Source organism: Bos indicus, chromosome 7 (assembly GCF_029378745.1).
Source record: "Bos indicus isolate NIAB-ARS_2022 breed Sahiwal x Tharparkar chromosome 7, NIAB-ARS_B.indTharparkar_mat_pri_1.0, whole genome shotgun sequence".
In the NCBI taxonomy this organism is placed as follows: domain Eukaryota; kingdom Metazoa; phylum Chordata; class Mammalia; order Artiodactyla; family Bovidae; genus Bos; species Bos indicus.
The window spans coordinates 70,554,559-70,568,789 of NC_091766.1; the positions used below are offsets into that span (position 1 = coordinate 70,554,559).

The 14,231-nt window shown below is 37.4% G+C and overlaps 1 protein-coding gene across 5 annotated transcripts in view; it reads right to left on the reverse strand.

Moving 5' to 3' along the window:
• The window catches only part of RNF145 (ring finger protein 145), a 62,706-nt gene that overhangs the window by 42,865 nt on the left and 5,610 nt on the right, over positions 1–14,231 (reverse strand). For 3 of the 5 annotated variants that reach the window (XM_019965334.2, XM_019965330.2, XM_019965333.2), the window contains 2 exons: positions 13,262–13,469; positions 3,247–3,355 (listed from right to left, as the gene is read on the reverse strand). In XM_019965334.2, coding sequence (XP_019820893.2) covers positions 3,247–3,355; positions 13,262–13,445 — 293 coding nt within the window. In that variant the 5' untranslated portion in view covers positions 13,446–13,469. The remainder of the gene's footprint in view (positions 1–3,246; positions 3,356–13,261; positions 13,470–14,231) is intronic. The other 2 variants (XM_019965332.2, XM_019965331.2) reach the window with 1 other exon arrangement.

The window sequence follows — 14,231 nt, forward strand, 5'->3', positions numbered from 1 at the left end:
GAATGGGCCAACCCATAAAGATAGAAAACAGACTGACGTGCCTACGGCTGCAGAGAGGGGCTGGTAGGAAATTGGGAGTGACTGCTGATGGGTACAGAGCTTCTTTCTGGAGTTATGAAAATGTTCTAAAACCAATGGTGGTGATGCTTTACACAGTTCTGTGAATGTATACAAAACCACTGAGCTATATACTTTAAATAGGTATGTGAATTATATCTTAATAAAGTCATTTTCTTTAAAGATACTTGTTTATGAAGCTGCCACAGGAAATATGAACTGTTAAGCTTTTTAAAACTAAAAAATTCAGCCTTAAGATTCTATGAGATTGGCCAAGACTCAATATTTATTAAACGCTGACATTTTATTAATGATTCAAGAATTAACACATCTTTGCTAACATTTTTGAGATAGCATGATACAGTGTAAATTACACTATGAAGAAAAACACTAAAATATGCCACAACTTGAAATTTGTTAGTTTAATACTAAAACCAACTCCATCAGATAGGCACTGTCTTACTTTATAGTTTCAAAGAAATAACTTGCCATGGTAACATATTTCCTAAGTAGGGAAACTATTTCATATCCTACTAATTCTAAAACTAATTTTCTTTCCATTAACCATGCCCTCTCCAGAAAATTGAACTAAAAATCAGAAAACTTGGATTCAAGTTAAAGTCTGGGATCATCCCCTCCTAGCTGTTTGCACATTTCAGTTCTTTCACCTGTAAATCTCAAAGGATTATAGTAAGGATCAAAATAACATTAAAAAATATGAAATGTTTTTGTACACTGTAAAATTTTGTTACAATTCTTTTTACTGTTTAAAATAGATATAAACGTTCTGATCATGAAAATAAACTTTAAATACTGGTTAAAAATATTCCCATAAACTAAAAGTAGTAAGTCAAAATTGCTCAAGAAGAATGGTTAGAAAAAGGCTTTTCTTCATCTCTGACACTGCAGGGTCCCCTTTATCCCTACATGATAGAATTATGACCTCTCTAGAAAAGCCTGGATGATGATACCGCAGATGAAAATATAGCTACATGGTTTCGGCCATCACTGAACCACACAGAAACCAAAAAACCATAAAGGGAAAGAGCAGGTTCATTGCTTTTTCACCCAGAATTATAATAACAAATAAAATTAATTTTAATAGCTCTGCCTTCAACTTTGAGATTTCTCTGACTGATCATCAAAATCCTATCAACTCTAAAAAGCTATTGTTAACACAGCTACAGCATGGAATACTCTGCCATGAAAAAAACATTTTTTAAAGATTAACAACACAGGAAAATACTTACAAAACATTGCTGCATAGTAAAAATGAGATATAATAGAGTAAGTTAAAATCCACTGAGCCCTTACAACATGTCAGAAATTGTGCTAAGAGTTTAACATGCTTAATGATAATAAATCCTTATAACAGCTCCTTAAAATACTATTAGCATTTTACAGGTGAAGAAACTGAGATGAATCTTTCTGATAAATGACACTAAGGTTACAGAGCAGTAAATAAGAAACAGAGGATTTGAATCTATCCAATTCCCATCCACTTTTCCAAATGGCATTCTTAGCTGCCCAGGAACTTATTTATACACTACAGTGGTAACTCAGGAGCCTACACTCTAACTACTGCATTATACTGCATACATATCATTTTTCTTTAAAAATGTATAAATGAAGATAGGGAAGTGTCTTCACTTTAAGCTTGAGCTGAGATTCAGAAGTGTCTAGGTAAGACCATAGGAATAAATTCTGTCACAGTTTGGGGCTAGTGGAATGGTCCTTCCCATAATGGAAAGGACTGACCCTCTTGTGTGAGTTAATACTGGCTCTTGGACTTCTAGTCTAGGTTCAATGGAGAAAGATGCTAAGGGAAAAGGCTTAAGTTGTTCCTGTGAAGGAGGCTAAGTACACAGGGACAATATTTGCATGATACAAAATCAGAAAAGTCAGCGTCTCCACTTTAGAGTGAAGAGCTGGATCTGAAACACTGAGACAATTACAGAAATGCAGCACCACTCTTGCAGCTCCGTATTTTGAAATTCTGACATCCAAGGACATTCCCTGGGCAAGGACAGCAGCAGACCTCCCCACCTCCAAGTACCATTTTGAGCAGGCAATCAACCAGATGCGAACAGGAGAAGGAGGTGAGAAGACTGAGTTTCTAGGGCCTTCAAGAGAAGGAAGATGGAGGTCTTGCATTAACAAAAGGGACTGAGAGTCGGTGACTGTTAGTATACTATTTTCACTCTTTTGTATCCGCTGAAGTGGTGAAAACTGGAGGTTATTAAAAAACTGGAAGAAAATAACAGAATTCTAACAGGTTTGTCACATGGTGATATAATTTCAGGTGATTGCTACTGCCTTTAAATTTTCTGTATAAACTGCCTACAGCGATGAGTGTAATTTTATAATCATGGGGGAAAAAAGGTTTTTAAAAAGTCAACCAATCAATGCTAGTAATATAAAAATGCTATTTCTAAGATTAAATTTCAAGCCTACACCAAAATCTGTGTTTCAAACCTCTAGAAAATTACATCCTGTTATATATGTAAAGTAATTGCCACTCTGCTTATAACTGGGAGTACATTTTGTTACAGGTATACATTTCAATCAAAACAAAAGAAATATTATACCCACAAAATTTATTATACCCCACTACATTTATGGTATGGGCTTTTGGTATACTTGTAATTTATTATTATTGTTTCAAGATTGGAAGCTCATATTCTTTTGGCAGACCAGTCTTCAAATTTAGGACAAGCAGACAAAGACAAACAGACGTTCTGACCTATACAATTAACCTCATGAAATAATTTATATCAATCATCGACTATATACAAGGTCGCACCTTACACTGATTTTCATGCATCATAAAGTAACTTCCTAAAATAATGAAAGCAATGAAATCCATAATTGCTATAGTTCCTGAAGCCTGTCTTTGGAAATTTCTTTTCTCAGGTTATATAGAAAAGCTCATGGGTATTTTTGTAAACATACCCTTATGGTCCATTTCACAGTAAGACCAGTTGTAAAAGCAGAAATAAAATTTGAGACACAACCCCAGCTACTAATCCTGTATGATATTTATTTAGAAAACAAGTATAAATAAAAAAAAAAATGTTTGGGATACCTATCAAAGCCTCAGCTTCCTAACAGTGTTCATGAAAAGTATTTTACTGGTAAAGAAAAACTTTAAATTCAGTCATACATTTCAAAAATGGGTCACCTTCTTACCTGGAGATTTGATGTCCAGCATAGAGGAGCAGGGCCGTCAAAAAATATAGATAAAGCTGAACCAGATGCTGCCTGGGCAAGGTTAGTAGCACAACACTCAAGATATAACCTGTAGTAGAAGTGAAGAGAGATATAAATAAAATTCTATTCTAATATAGTCTTCCAGTTAATTACACTGATAAAAAGAGCTTGAAGTAAATTACTTTCCAATTCAGTTCAGTTCAGTTCAGTTCAGTGCCTCAGTCCTGTCCAACTCTGTGACCCCATGAATCACAGCATGCCAGGCCTCCCTGTCCATCACCAACACCTGGAGTTCATTCAAACCCACGTCCATCGAGTCGGTGATGCCATCCAGCCATCTCATCCTCTGTCGTCCCCTTTTCCTCCAGCCCCCAATCCCTCCCAGCATCAGAGTCTTTTCCAATGAGTCAACTCTTCGCATGAGGTGGCCAAAGTACTGGAGTTTCAGCTTTAGCATCATTCCTTCCAAAGAACACCCAGGACTGATCTCCTTTAGAATGGACTGGCTGGATCTCCTTGCAGTCCAAAGGACTCTCAAGAGTCTTCTCCAACACCACAGTTCAAAAGCTTCAATTCTTCGGCGCTCAGCTTTCTTCACAGTCCAACTCTCACATTCATACATGACTACTGGAAAAACCACAGCCTTGACTAGACGGACCTTTGTTGGCAAAGTAATGTCTCTGCTTTTGAATATGCTGTCTAGGTTGGTCATAACTTTCCTTCCAAGGAGTAAGCGTCTTTTAATTTCATGGCTGCAGTCACCATCTGCAGTGATTTTGGAGCCCCAAAAAATAAAGTCTGACACCGTTTCCCCATCTATTTCCCATGAAGTGATGGGACCAGATGCCATGATCTTCATTAGGTTTCAACAACTTTGAGGTTTTTTACTTCACTACCAAAGCAAGCTTAGCACAGTAAAACCACTTGATTTTTCTATGGAAAATATAAAGCATTTTTCACTTCCTTTGTAGGTTTCTCTACTTTAAAACTGAATATATCACACAAAAGTACAGTAGGATTCTCATCAACTACCTTTCCTTGTCTCCTTGTTTCTTCTACACCAACTGCCTCATTCTCTAGTCCCAGAGGAGGAACAGGGGGTCTTACTGTCCCTCTACCCCTGCACCTCCGGTGTGACTCAGATCTTATTTCTCCAACTCCAAAAGACCCTCTATCTTCTATGTCTTCAATCATTCCCCTGACACCATTCTCATTTCTCAAAGAATGTGCAGGGCTCTTTTCCCCAGTCGTAAAGAAAAACTTGTCACCACACTCATTTCTCCTTTTCCTATTACCTTTCTTTCATTACAACGACAAATGTTATAAACTATCTGTACCAAAGTCTCTAATTTCTGTCTATTATTCCCTCTTTACCCTTTACAATCTTAGATCCTCTACAAACCCGTTTGCTTTCTCTAAAGAAACTTGGAAGTTAACAATTACCTACTAAACAGGAGTCAAACCTAAGACTCAAATTTAAAGTCAAATCTAAGACTCCTATTTAAATCCTTGCCCCAGCACCCGAAGCAACAACCACCGGCAGATCTATCATTCTTTGGCTTTGTGACATGGACTTCCATTTATCCTCTAAATAATTCTCCCCTCTATTTTCTTTTCACCCTTCTCAAGTGAACATAGGAAATTTAGTTTCTGAATAAATTCTACTCTTTATGTAAGTATCTAACTCAAAGAATCTATTTTCCTGCTTCAAATATACCATTCTCGATGATACAACAGTAGTTCTGAGAACCTACTACATAAGCATAAAAACCTTAATCACTTCCTATTCTAAGTAGACAATTATAGCTCATAATGTCTGAGGTAAAGTCCACTTAAACGTTCCCATATAGGAGTACAAACTGAGCTCCCATCCTCCTCCCTCAACAGGCGTCCTCTTCCATTCACTCTGACTCAAACCTGAGTCACCTGTGATCACCCAGTCCCACTGAGTCTCTCATCTGTTACCCCTCCTTTGCAGTCGCTATGCCCCTACCTAGCCCTTTCTGTAATACAATAATATATGCTGACTGTTATTTATCTTTCAGTCTCTTCCCCTCCTCATCCATCCTATGCTTTGTTACCAGGGTAATATTCCCCAAACCATCACTTTCTTTTAGACAACTCCCGCTCTAAAACTTTCAAAAGTTTTAAAGAATCTGCCTGCGATGCAGGAGACCAGGTTCAATCCCTGGGTCAGGAAGATCCGCTGGAGAAGGGAATAGCTACCCACTCCAGTATTCTTGCCTGGAGAATTCCATGGAGACAGGAGCCTGACGAGCTATAGTCCATAGCGTCACAAAGAGTTAGACACAACTGAGCGACTAACACTTTAACCTCTCAGTGTAACGTTAAACATCTTGCAAAAATCTGGCCCTGGCTTATTGTCCTCTCATGAATGAGTCTTCACTAGGGCACAGACATCCCTTCTTAGCACCTAATGTGTCTTAAAGTTTAAGAAACAGGAGCTGTGTTAGGCACTACGTATTTTCCACACATCCTAACTTTAAGAACCATCCAAGGGAAGCCAGAGATACATATTTCTATTTGCTTTTCATTTTGTAAAATAATTTCCTCCAATTAATTCTGTTAATCTCTTTCTCATAGGACTTAAGAAGTATTTAAAAGGATGTTTATTATATTTAGCAAGCATTTTCACTGTTTGTGGCTGAAGGATTTTCTAATCAGTCTACTTATTGCATGAAACGTTTCCTTAGATTTTCTGACGTTTAATAAACTATCATTTTCCTTTGCAGATATCCTTATCTTTCCCTTCTCCTGTGTATCTCATAAAATCAACTGCCAAATTCTCTAGACTGAACATATTCATTTCATTCTTTCAATTATTCAGTCATGCAATCAATCAACATTAGTATGTGTAAAGTATGATCCAGATGCACTCGTGGCCATGGAAAATCCAAGAAGAAAAAATAAAGAAATAACAGTCTCGTGGAAAACCAAACAAGGACAAAAGTGTGATACATCCTTGGTAGTTTCATAAAAATTAAAAGGGCTATGGTTAGGTGATTGTTTGACCTGGACCTCAAAGGGTAAATGGATCGTTACCAGGCTAAGACAAAGGGGAAACATTCTAAGAGAACAGCAACAGCAGCTCTGACAGCCACAGAAGTACAAAGGAAATTTTCAGGAGACAGGAAACTGTAGACCACACTAGATTCTGGTGTAAGTAGAAAGAGTATTAGGAGGGTACTGGGAGATGCTGCTGATGATAGAGCTGGTGGCTCAGACAGTAAAGAAACCACCTACAGTGCAGGAGACCCAGGTTCGGTTTCTGGGTCGGGAAGATTCCCCTGGAGAAGGGCATGACTACCCACTCCAGTATTCCTACCTGTAGAATTCGATGGATAGAGGAACCTGGCAGGCTACACTCCATGGGGTCACAAAGAGTCAGACACGACTGAGTGACTAACTCTAACTAACTTAGGATGAGATGGCTGGATGGCATCACGATGCAATGAACATGAACTTGGGCAAACTCCAGGAGATGGTGAGGGACAGGGAGGCCTGGTGTGCTGCAGTCCATGGGGTCGCAGAGAGTCGGACATGACTGGGTTACTGAACAACAACAAGAATTAAGGAGTTTAGCCTGGGCTTATGTTCTCAGATCCTTTAAATACCATATAGGTGAGGTAAGAAAATGAAAAACATATAGATGAGGTAAGAAAACAAAAAACAAAACGGTAACAAAAACCCTATGGTCACCTATATCCCCATTTTCACATTCCAGTGAAAAAATAACTGTGATCAAATATATTGCACAAGAAGATTTTTGAGAGATTATGAATACCTATGCTGATGTATTAAGAGCTGTATGACTAAATCATCTGAACTACAATAAACAGTTGATCCTCAAACAATGCAGGGATCAGGAACACCAAGCTCTCCTCATGGTATAAAACCTGAGTATAACTTTACAGTCAGCCTTCCGAACCTACAGAGTTCAAGGGTCAACTGCATACATCATCTAATTAGTTGAAAAATACAAAACTACTGCTGATGCAAATATGCATCATTACTCAGACTATAGGATTAACTGAACCAACCAAAACAAACTAAATTGATAATGATGAAGCTTTGTTGTTGTTCAGTTGCTAAGTCGTGTCTGACTTTGCAATCCCATGAACTGCACCATACTAGGCTTCCCTGTCCCTTCATTATTTCTAGGAGCTTGCTCAAACTCGTGTCCATTGAGTCAGTGATGCCATCCAACCATCTCATCCTCTGCCACCGCCATGATAAAGCTAACTCAACAGTAATCTGTAATTAAAAAAAGCAAGACTAGCAGCATTTAAAAATAATGATCTGCTTAAATTAACATTGGTGAACCTTCCTAATGAAATACAAGAATTTCTGCTATTTAAAGGGTTATTTTAGTAGTGGAGAAAAAAAAAAATGAGGACATGGAATAAAATAGTAGCTTTGGATATGAAGTTGGCAGGGTCATTTATGAGATATATACTTAAATAGGTCTTAATGGTAATCTACTGGTGAATGGTTGAGAAAAAGGAAGTGAAGATGGTTCTGATGTCTCCAGCATGGGTAACTGAAAGGATGGCTTTGCTACTAAGGGGGCAGAGGCTTGAGGTTAAGTAAAGGTGATGAGATAAGTGATAAGTTGAAGTGCTTGTAAAATATTTAGGTTGAGATAGCTAATGATAGTTAGAAATCATTTATTCATCACCAGGCACTAGTTAGGTACTGATAATACTGAGATAATAGACAATACCATTCCTACCTTAAGGGAGCTAACTATCTAGTTGGGAAGATAGCTAGGCTTATGGACCCTTAGAATGTAGTACAGTAAGTACCATGGTGGAGGTATGAACTGGATACCATGCGATCAAAGAGGAGGAACAATAATGGAGATTAAAGTGGTCAAAAGCAGTGAAAAGTGGAGATAGAGATTTGTAGCCAAAACTATGTGAAACCACCCCAACAACAAAATATGAAAATCAAACACAAATCCTAGGAATATCAACACTAAAGGAGTCCAAAGATACAGCAAAAGACTCAGAAGGAATGATTAATAATCTAGAAATATTCAGAAAGATTTTTAAGAAGGAGATCGTGGTTAACAGTTTCACAAACACGGAAAGGTGTGCAAAACAGGGATACAAATGAAGTTTGAGTTTTACCTTTTAGGTCACTAATGATTTTAGTGATCATAGTTACAAAAGAACTATTCTCATATCCACTCTTTTCTTTGCAACTGCTACAAGCCCATGCTAGCTCTTGATCTCATTACCTGTTGCAAAAATCCTAAATGGCCTTCTATCCTCCAGTTTCTCCCCTCCCCAATCCACTATCCTATTCTATTCAACACTGCCTAATCAATCTTAAGATGCAGCTCACCTGCTCTAAATCCCTTACTGACCCACCACTATCTATCAATTTAAGCACAATATCTAACATTTGCATTCAGGGCTTTTCACAAATGGCCCTATTGTTCCTTTTCAATATTATTTCTTTTCTCCTTTATATATCCTACACCCTGCAAACAGTTCTATAATTAACATCTGGAGAGTTACTCTCTCTGCTGTCCTCAGACAGGACCCACACTGGAAAGCTTCTAATTTCAAAGGTACAATTATACTTCATTAACACAATTATTAACACTCCCCACCTTGATTTTTAAGCTCTTAATAACAGAGGATATAAAGGAGAAAAAAACTCACAACAGTAAAACAAACAAAAAACAAACTTAGGAATGAAGTGAAAAATAAAAGTCTAAGGGCTACATAAAGAAAACTTTAAAACACTCCATCCAGAAGGATGCAAAAGAAATCATGAACATAGTTAAGTCTCTTGTGTTCTTTCCTAAAGAGTTAGCACCCTTAAGCTCTCTCTTCATGCTAACTTAACTTTTAATAATAAGCAATCCCAGCAAACAGGTCAACAGGGCTGTGTTTGGAAGATTAAATAACTGGGAAGTTCATGTAGAAAACTAACAACAACAACCAAAATAAACTCAGAGACGGAAATAAAGAAAAAGAGACTAACTCTATCAGATAGTAAAATAAAATCTAAATCCTCAATAATAAGAAATGAATAGAAAAAAAGTTCAGAAATGGAATAAGACACCCTGTAAATGCAGATAAATTCTAAATGCAGCAAAGATTTAAATGCAAAAATGAAACAACAAAAAGAATGCAATAAAACATGACATACATCTTTATAAACTTAAGAACAGAGAAGGCTTTTTTAATTGATTAAAAATCCTGAAGATATATGAAAGAAAAAATGATAAATTCAATCACAATAAAAACAAATTTTGTGTGTCAAAAATATCTTTAGCAAAATCAAGAGAACTGAAATTGGAAAAAATTCCAACTCATCACACAGGGGTTATTTCCCTAACATATATCAAACCCCACCAACTAGTAAGAAAAGGCTAACGTCCCATAGAAAAGTGAGCAAGGGACAAGTACTGACAACTCTCAAAGGAGGAAACTACCAATTTTTTAAACACATGAATAAGTTCAATCTCATTCATAAGAGAAACACAAATGAAAACTACATTTTAAAATAACCACTTTTCACCTACATGCCATGTCATGTTTACTAGTTCAGTCATGTCCGACTCTGCAACCCTTTGGACTGTAGCCCGCCAGGCTCCTTTGTCCATGGGACTTTTCAGGCAAGAATACTGGAGTGGGTTGCCACTTTCCTCATCCAGGGGATCTCTTCCCAACCCAGGAATGAAATCCATGTCTCCTGCATTGCAGGCGGACTCTTTACCTGCTGAACCATCAGAGAAACACACTAAGCAGCCAGATACTAAAGTTGGATAATACTGCTTTGATAAGGATGTAGGATTTCAGGAAGCGTCAACAACTGCTTATGTAGGTACAACATAGTCTATAGAGAGCAGTATCAGTCAATAGTCCCAATGTATGTATGCTCTAATCCAGCAGAATCACTTCTAATAACTCATCCCATGGCTATCTTTGCACCTGTTGAAATGATAGCTATACAAAACTGTTTAGTACCACACTGAATGAAACAGTAGAAGACAGAAGCTATCTAAAATGTCCTCCACTGAAGTAATTCATGCACTAAATCATGGTACAGTCATACAAGAGTACTATGCCCCTACGAAACAGAACTGGAGGGCTGGGGAAGAAAGTGAGGCCTCAACAGTTCGTCAGAATCTTAAGATCTGGCAGATCAGAATGTGTCAGCATGAAAAAACAGTGAATATCTAAAAATAACATGGCTCTATGATACATCATTTAGTTAAAACAAACAAAAGGTTCAAAAGAGTAATGTACTATGTTATCATCTGTACTAAAAAAGAGGAAAGATATTTACATTTTTATCATTTATATATCAAAATATCTTTATATTTACTTACACATACATAAAATATCTCCAGAATTATGCTGCTGCTGCTGCTGCTGCTGCTGCTGCTAAGTCGCTTCAGTCGTGTCCGACTCTGTGCGACCCCGGAGACGGCAGCCCACCAGGCTCCCCTGTCTCTGGGATTCTCCAGGCAAGAACATTGGAGTGGGTTGCCATTTCCTTCTCCAATGCATGAAAGTGAAAAGTGAAAGTGAAGTCGCTCAGTCGTGTCTGACTCCTAGCGACCCCATGGACTGCAGCCTACCAGGCTCCTCCGTCCATGGGATTTTCCAGGCAAGAGTACTGGAGTGGGTTGCCATTGCCTTCTTCACCAGAATTATGCACAAGAAAATAAAAACAGCTACCTGTTGAGACTCAAAGTGAGAACTCAGTAGATGAGGAACAGAGACAGGAGGAAGGTACTTTTCACTGTATACTTTTTATGCTTTTTGGTTTCTGAACATAAATTACAATTTCTAAAATCCATTTAAGGGTGAAATTCTGTAAATTGGAACATTACATAAACACTACATAATGCTATGACACAGAGGTTACTGTAACCAAAAATCTGTTCAAGCTGAAAATATCTACTTGTGCAATCACTGAGCTTACTCTACCATAGCATGAGTGCATTTAAGAAGGCTCAGTTGAGTTCCCAAAGCCAAAGAGTGCAAACTGCAACTGTACGAGAACCCATACAACTTCTAAGATGAATGTTTCTGTTATTAGGTAGCTCTTTTTATAATAAACACTTCCATATATTCAGAAATAATATATGTGATAAGTACATTTTTAAGACCACAGAACAAACTACTTTTGCTGGATTAAGCGAAATATCTAAACCAAGTACCCAACTGTTCTTCTACAACAGACTGGAATTATTTTCCATAAACTAACATACAAACCTTTAACAGGTTAACCCCTTAAAGGGCTGAGAATTAGTATTTTGTAGCATAAAAGAACCTTCTCATTTCAGAGGCTTTCCAAGGTAGTGCCAACTGAGAGAGATAAATCTACTGTACTCAGATGTTCTGTCTCTAGTGTAGTCTTTTCTACTGTACCATACTCCTTCCCACAACGGCTTAAATCTCTCAGAACTATAAGGGGTTCTCAGGGCTAGAAAGTTCTTTATAAAAAAAAAATAAATCTCAGAGACAGGACAACCCTTAACAATTTTATAAAAGATAATCTTCAAATTTTAAAAAAGATATACTTGTTGATAGGCAATTCTAACAACAAAAATATTAATAAAACCACTGCAGCACATCATTCAAGCCACATCTTGAGTTACTGATGTTAAATGAAATTATACTATCATTATTATTACATATAAAAAAAATTAACCTAAAAATTAAGAATAATGACTTTTATTCTAGATGGACTGGATCTTCCCTGACCAGGGATCAAACCCATGCCCTCTGCAATGGAAATACAGTATCTTTAACAACTGGACCTCCAGGGAAGTCCCCTGCCTGTATATCTTGACTTTAATTTCTTAAATCTCTTCACATTACTTCTACCACTGATTCAAAAACAATTGTATCAATTATATATTTCAAGCATTTTTAAAAAATATTATAATTTTCCACATTTCATTTAACTGAAATGAATACTATACCTTCAAATGATATTAATGTTTTGGAAGGATAAAGAATATTGCTTACTTTCTGGACTTCCCTGGTACTACAATGGATAAGAATCTGGCTGCCAAACAGGAGACACAGGTTCAATCCCTAGTCTGGGAAGATTCTACATACTGAGGAGCAATTAAGCTCATGAGCCACGACTACTGAGCCCAAGCTCTAAAGCCTACAAGCCACAACTACTGAAGCCTCTGCGCCTAGAGCCTGTGGCCCCCAACCAGAGAAGCCACTGCTCAGTGCAACTAGAGAAAGTCTGAATGCAGCAATGAAGACACAGCGTAACCAAAAATAAATAAATAAATAATCTAAAAAAAACCTTACATTCTGAATTACTACCAAAACCCAAATTAATGACAAGTTTTAACAGGCCAAATGTCTGGAAAGGGCTTCCCAGGTGGCGCAGTGGTAAAGAATCCACTGCCAATGCAGGAGACGCAAGAGACACAGGTTTGATCCCTGGGTCGGGAAGATCCTCTGGAGTAGGAAATGGCAACCCAGTCCAGTATTCCTGCCTGGAAAATTCCATGGACAGAGAAACGTGGCAGGCTACAGTCCATGGGGTCACCAAATGAGTTGGACAAGAATGAGTACAGCACAGCAAACGTCTGGAAAGGTTATTTCCCATTATTTAACTCTACCTATTAAAATCTAATACATGTTTTCTTTTATACATGTCAATTACATCTAATAAACCAGAAGCAAAAAATAAATTAAAAAAAAAAACCAAATGTTTTCTTCTGCTTTCCAGGGTTCATCAAAATATATTTCACAGCAAAATAAATCCAACTCTGTCTATTTTCCTCTACCCCTAATAATTTATATGCAATTGTGAAACAAATAAGACTATAAACATGATTCATAAACATTTATCAACGACTGTATCACTGTCACTTCAATGTAAAAGGACATGATTTTACCCAAATTAAAGAGTATACAAAGACATAGATCAGAATACTCACTAAAAGCTCAGGAAACAGGATGTAGACACTTACCTACATAATGCATATTGAGAGCCAAATACTTGTACTGGAAAAGAGGGTTGTTATTGAGGCTACTTCTTTGGATCTGCTGAAAGAAGGAGCTGACATCCCATCTGTACAGGACATCCAACAGCATGATGCTTGGCACCCGCAGGGCCACATTCAACACCGCCTCCAGTTTCTCCTTTGCAGCCATGTTTTTTCTTGGAGCAGACCTAAACTTCAGGAGATACATATACAAGAGTAAGTCACCTCAAATAGCTTTTAGATATCCTTTTATGAGTCTAATGGATCACATACTACAAAAACTATGTTGTAATGTAAAAAGCTCCTTAGATGCATCTACTACTTCCAGATATTTAGGAAATAAGCTTTCTATTATGTTTTCACATGGACTCTCGGGTCTGCTTAACTTTAATGCTCTGAGGAAATGTTTGGGCCTCAAAATTTGTTTTTTAAAAAGCTTCTAATTCCAAATCTAGGCACTTAACAGAACAGCCTATAAGAATACTGTAGCTTTTGTCCAATTATCTTGAGAAGGAAAATTCACTCCTATAAAATTCCTTGAGAGTTATGTAGCTTTTTTAATAAAGAGCCAATTTTAAAGTTATTACATGAAAAAGCCTAAGTTAATAAAAATATAATAACTGCACATTGAGTATACAGCATCTCACAGTCTATCCTGTTCCTTATTACTTAAAATCAAAACTGAAGTAAACAATTTACATGATACAGATACAATGCAGAGAACTCAAGATACAGGTAAAGGCAACATGATTTGCAATCCTGTTTCTTTGTATCATTAAAATTAAACTTTTAGGGCTTCCCTGGTGGTCTAGTGGTTAAGAGTCCACCTTGCAATGCAGGGGACATCAGTTCGATCCCTGGTCCAGGAAGATCCCACATGCCATGGGACAACTAAGCCCATGCACTCTAGAGCCTGTGCTCTGCAACAAGAGAAGCCGCCACAGTGAGAAGCCTA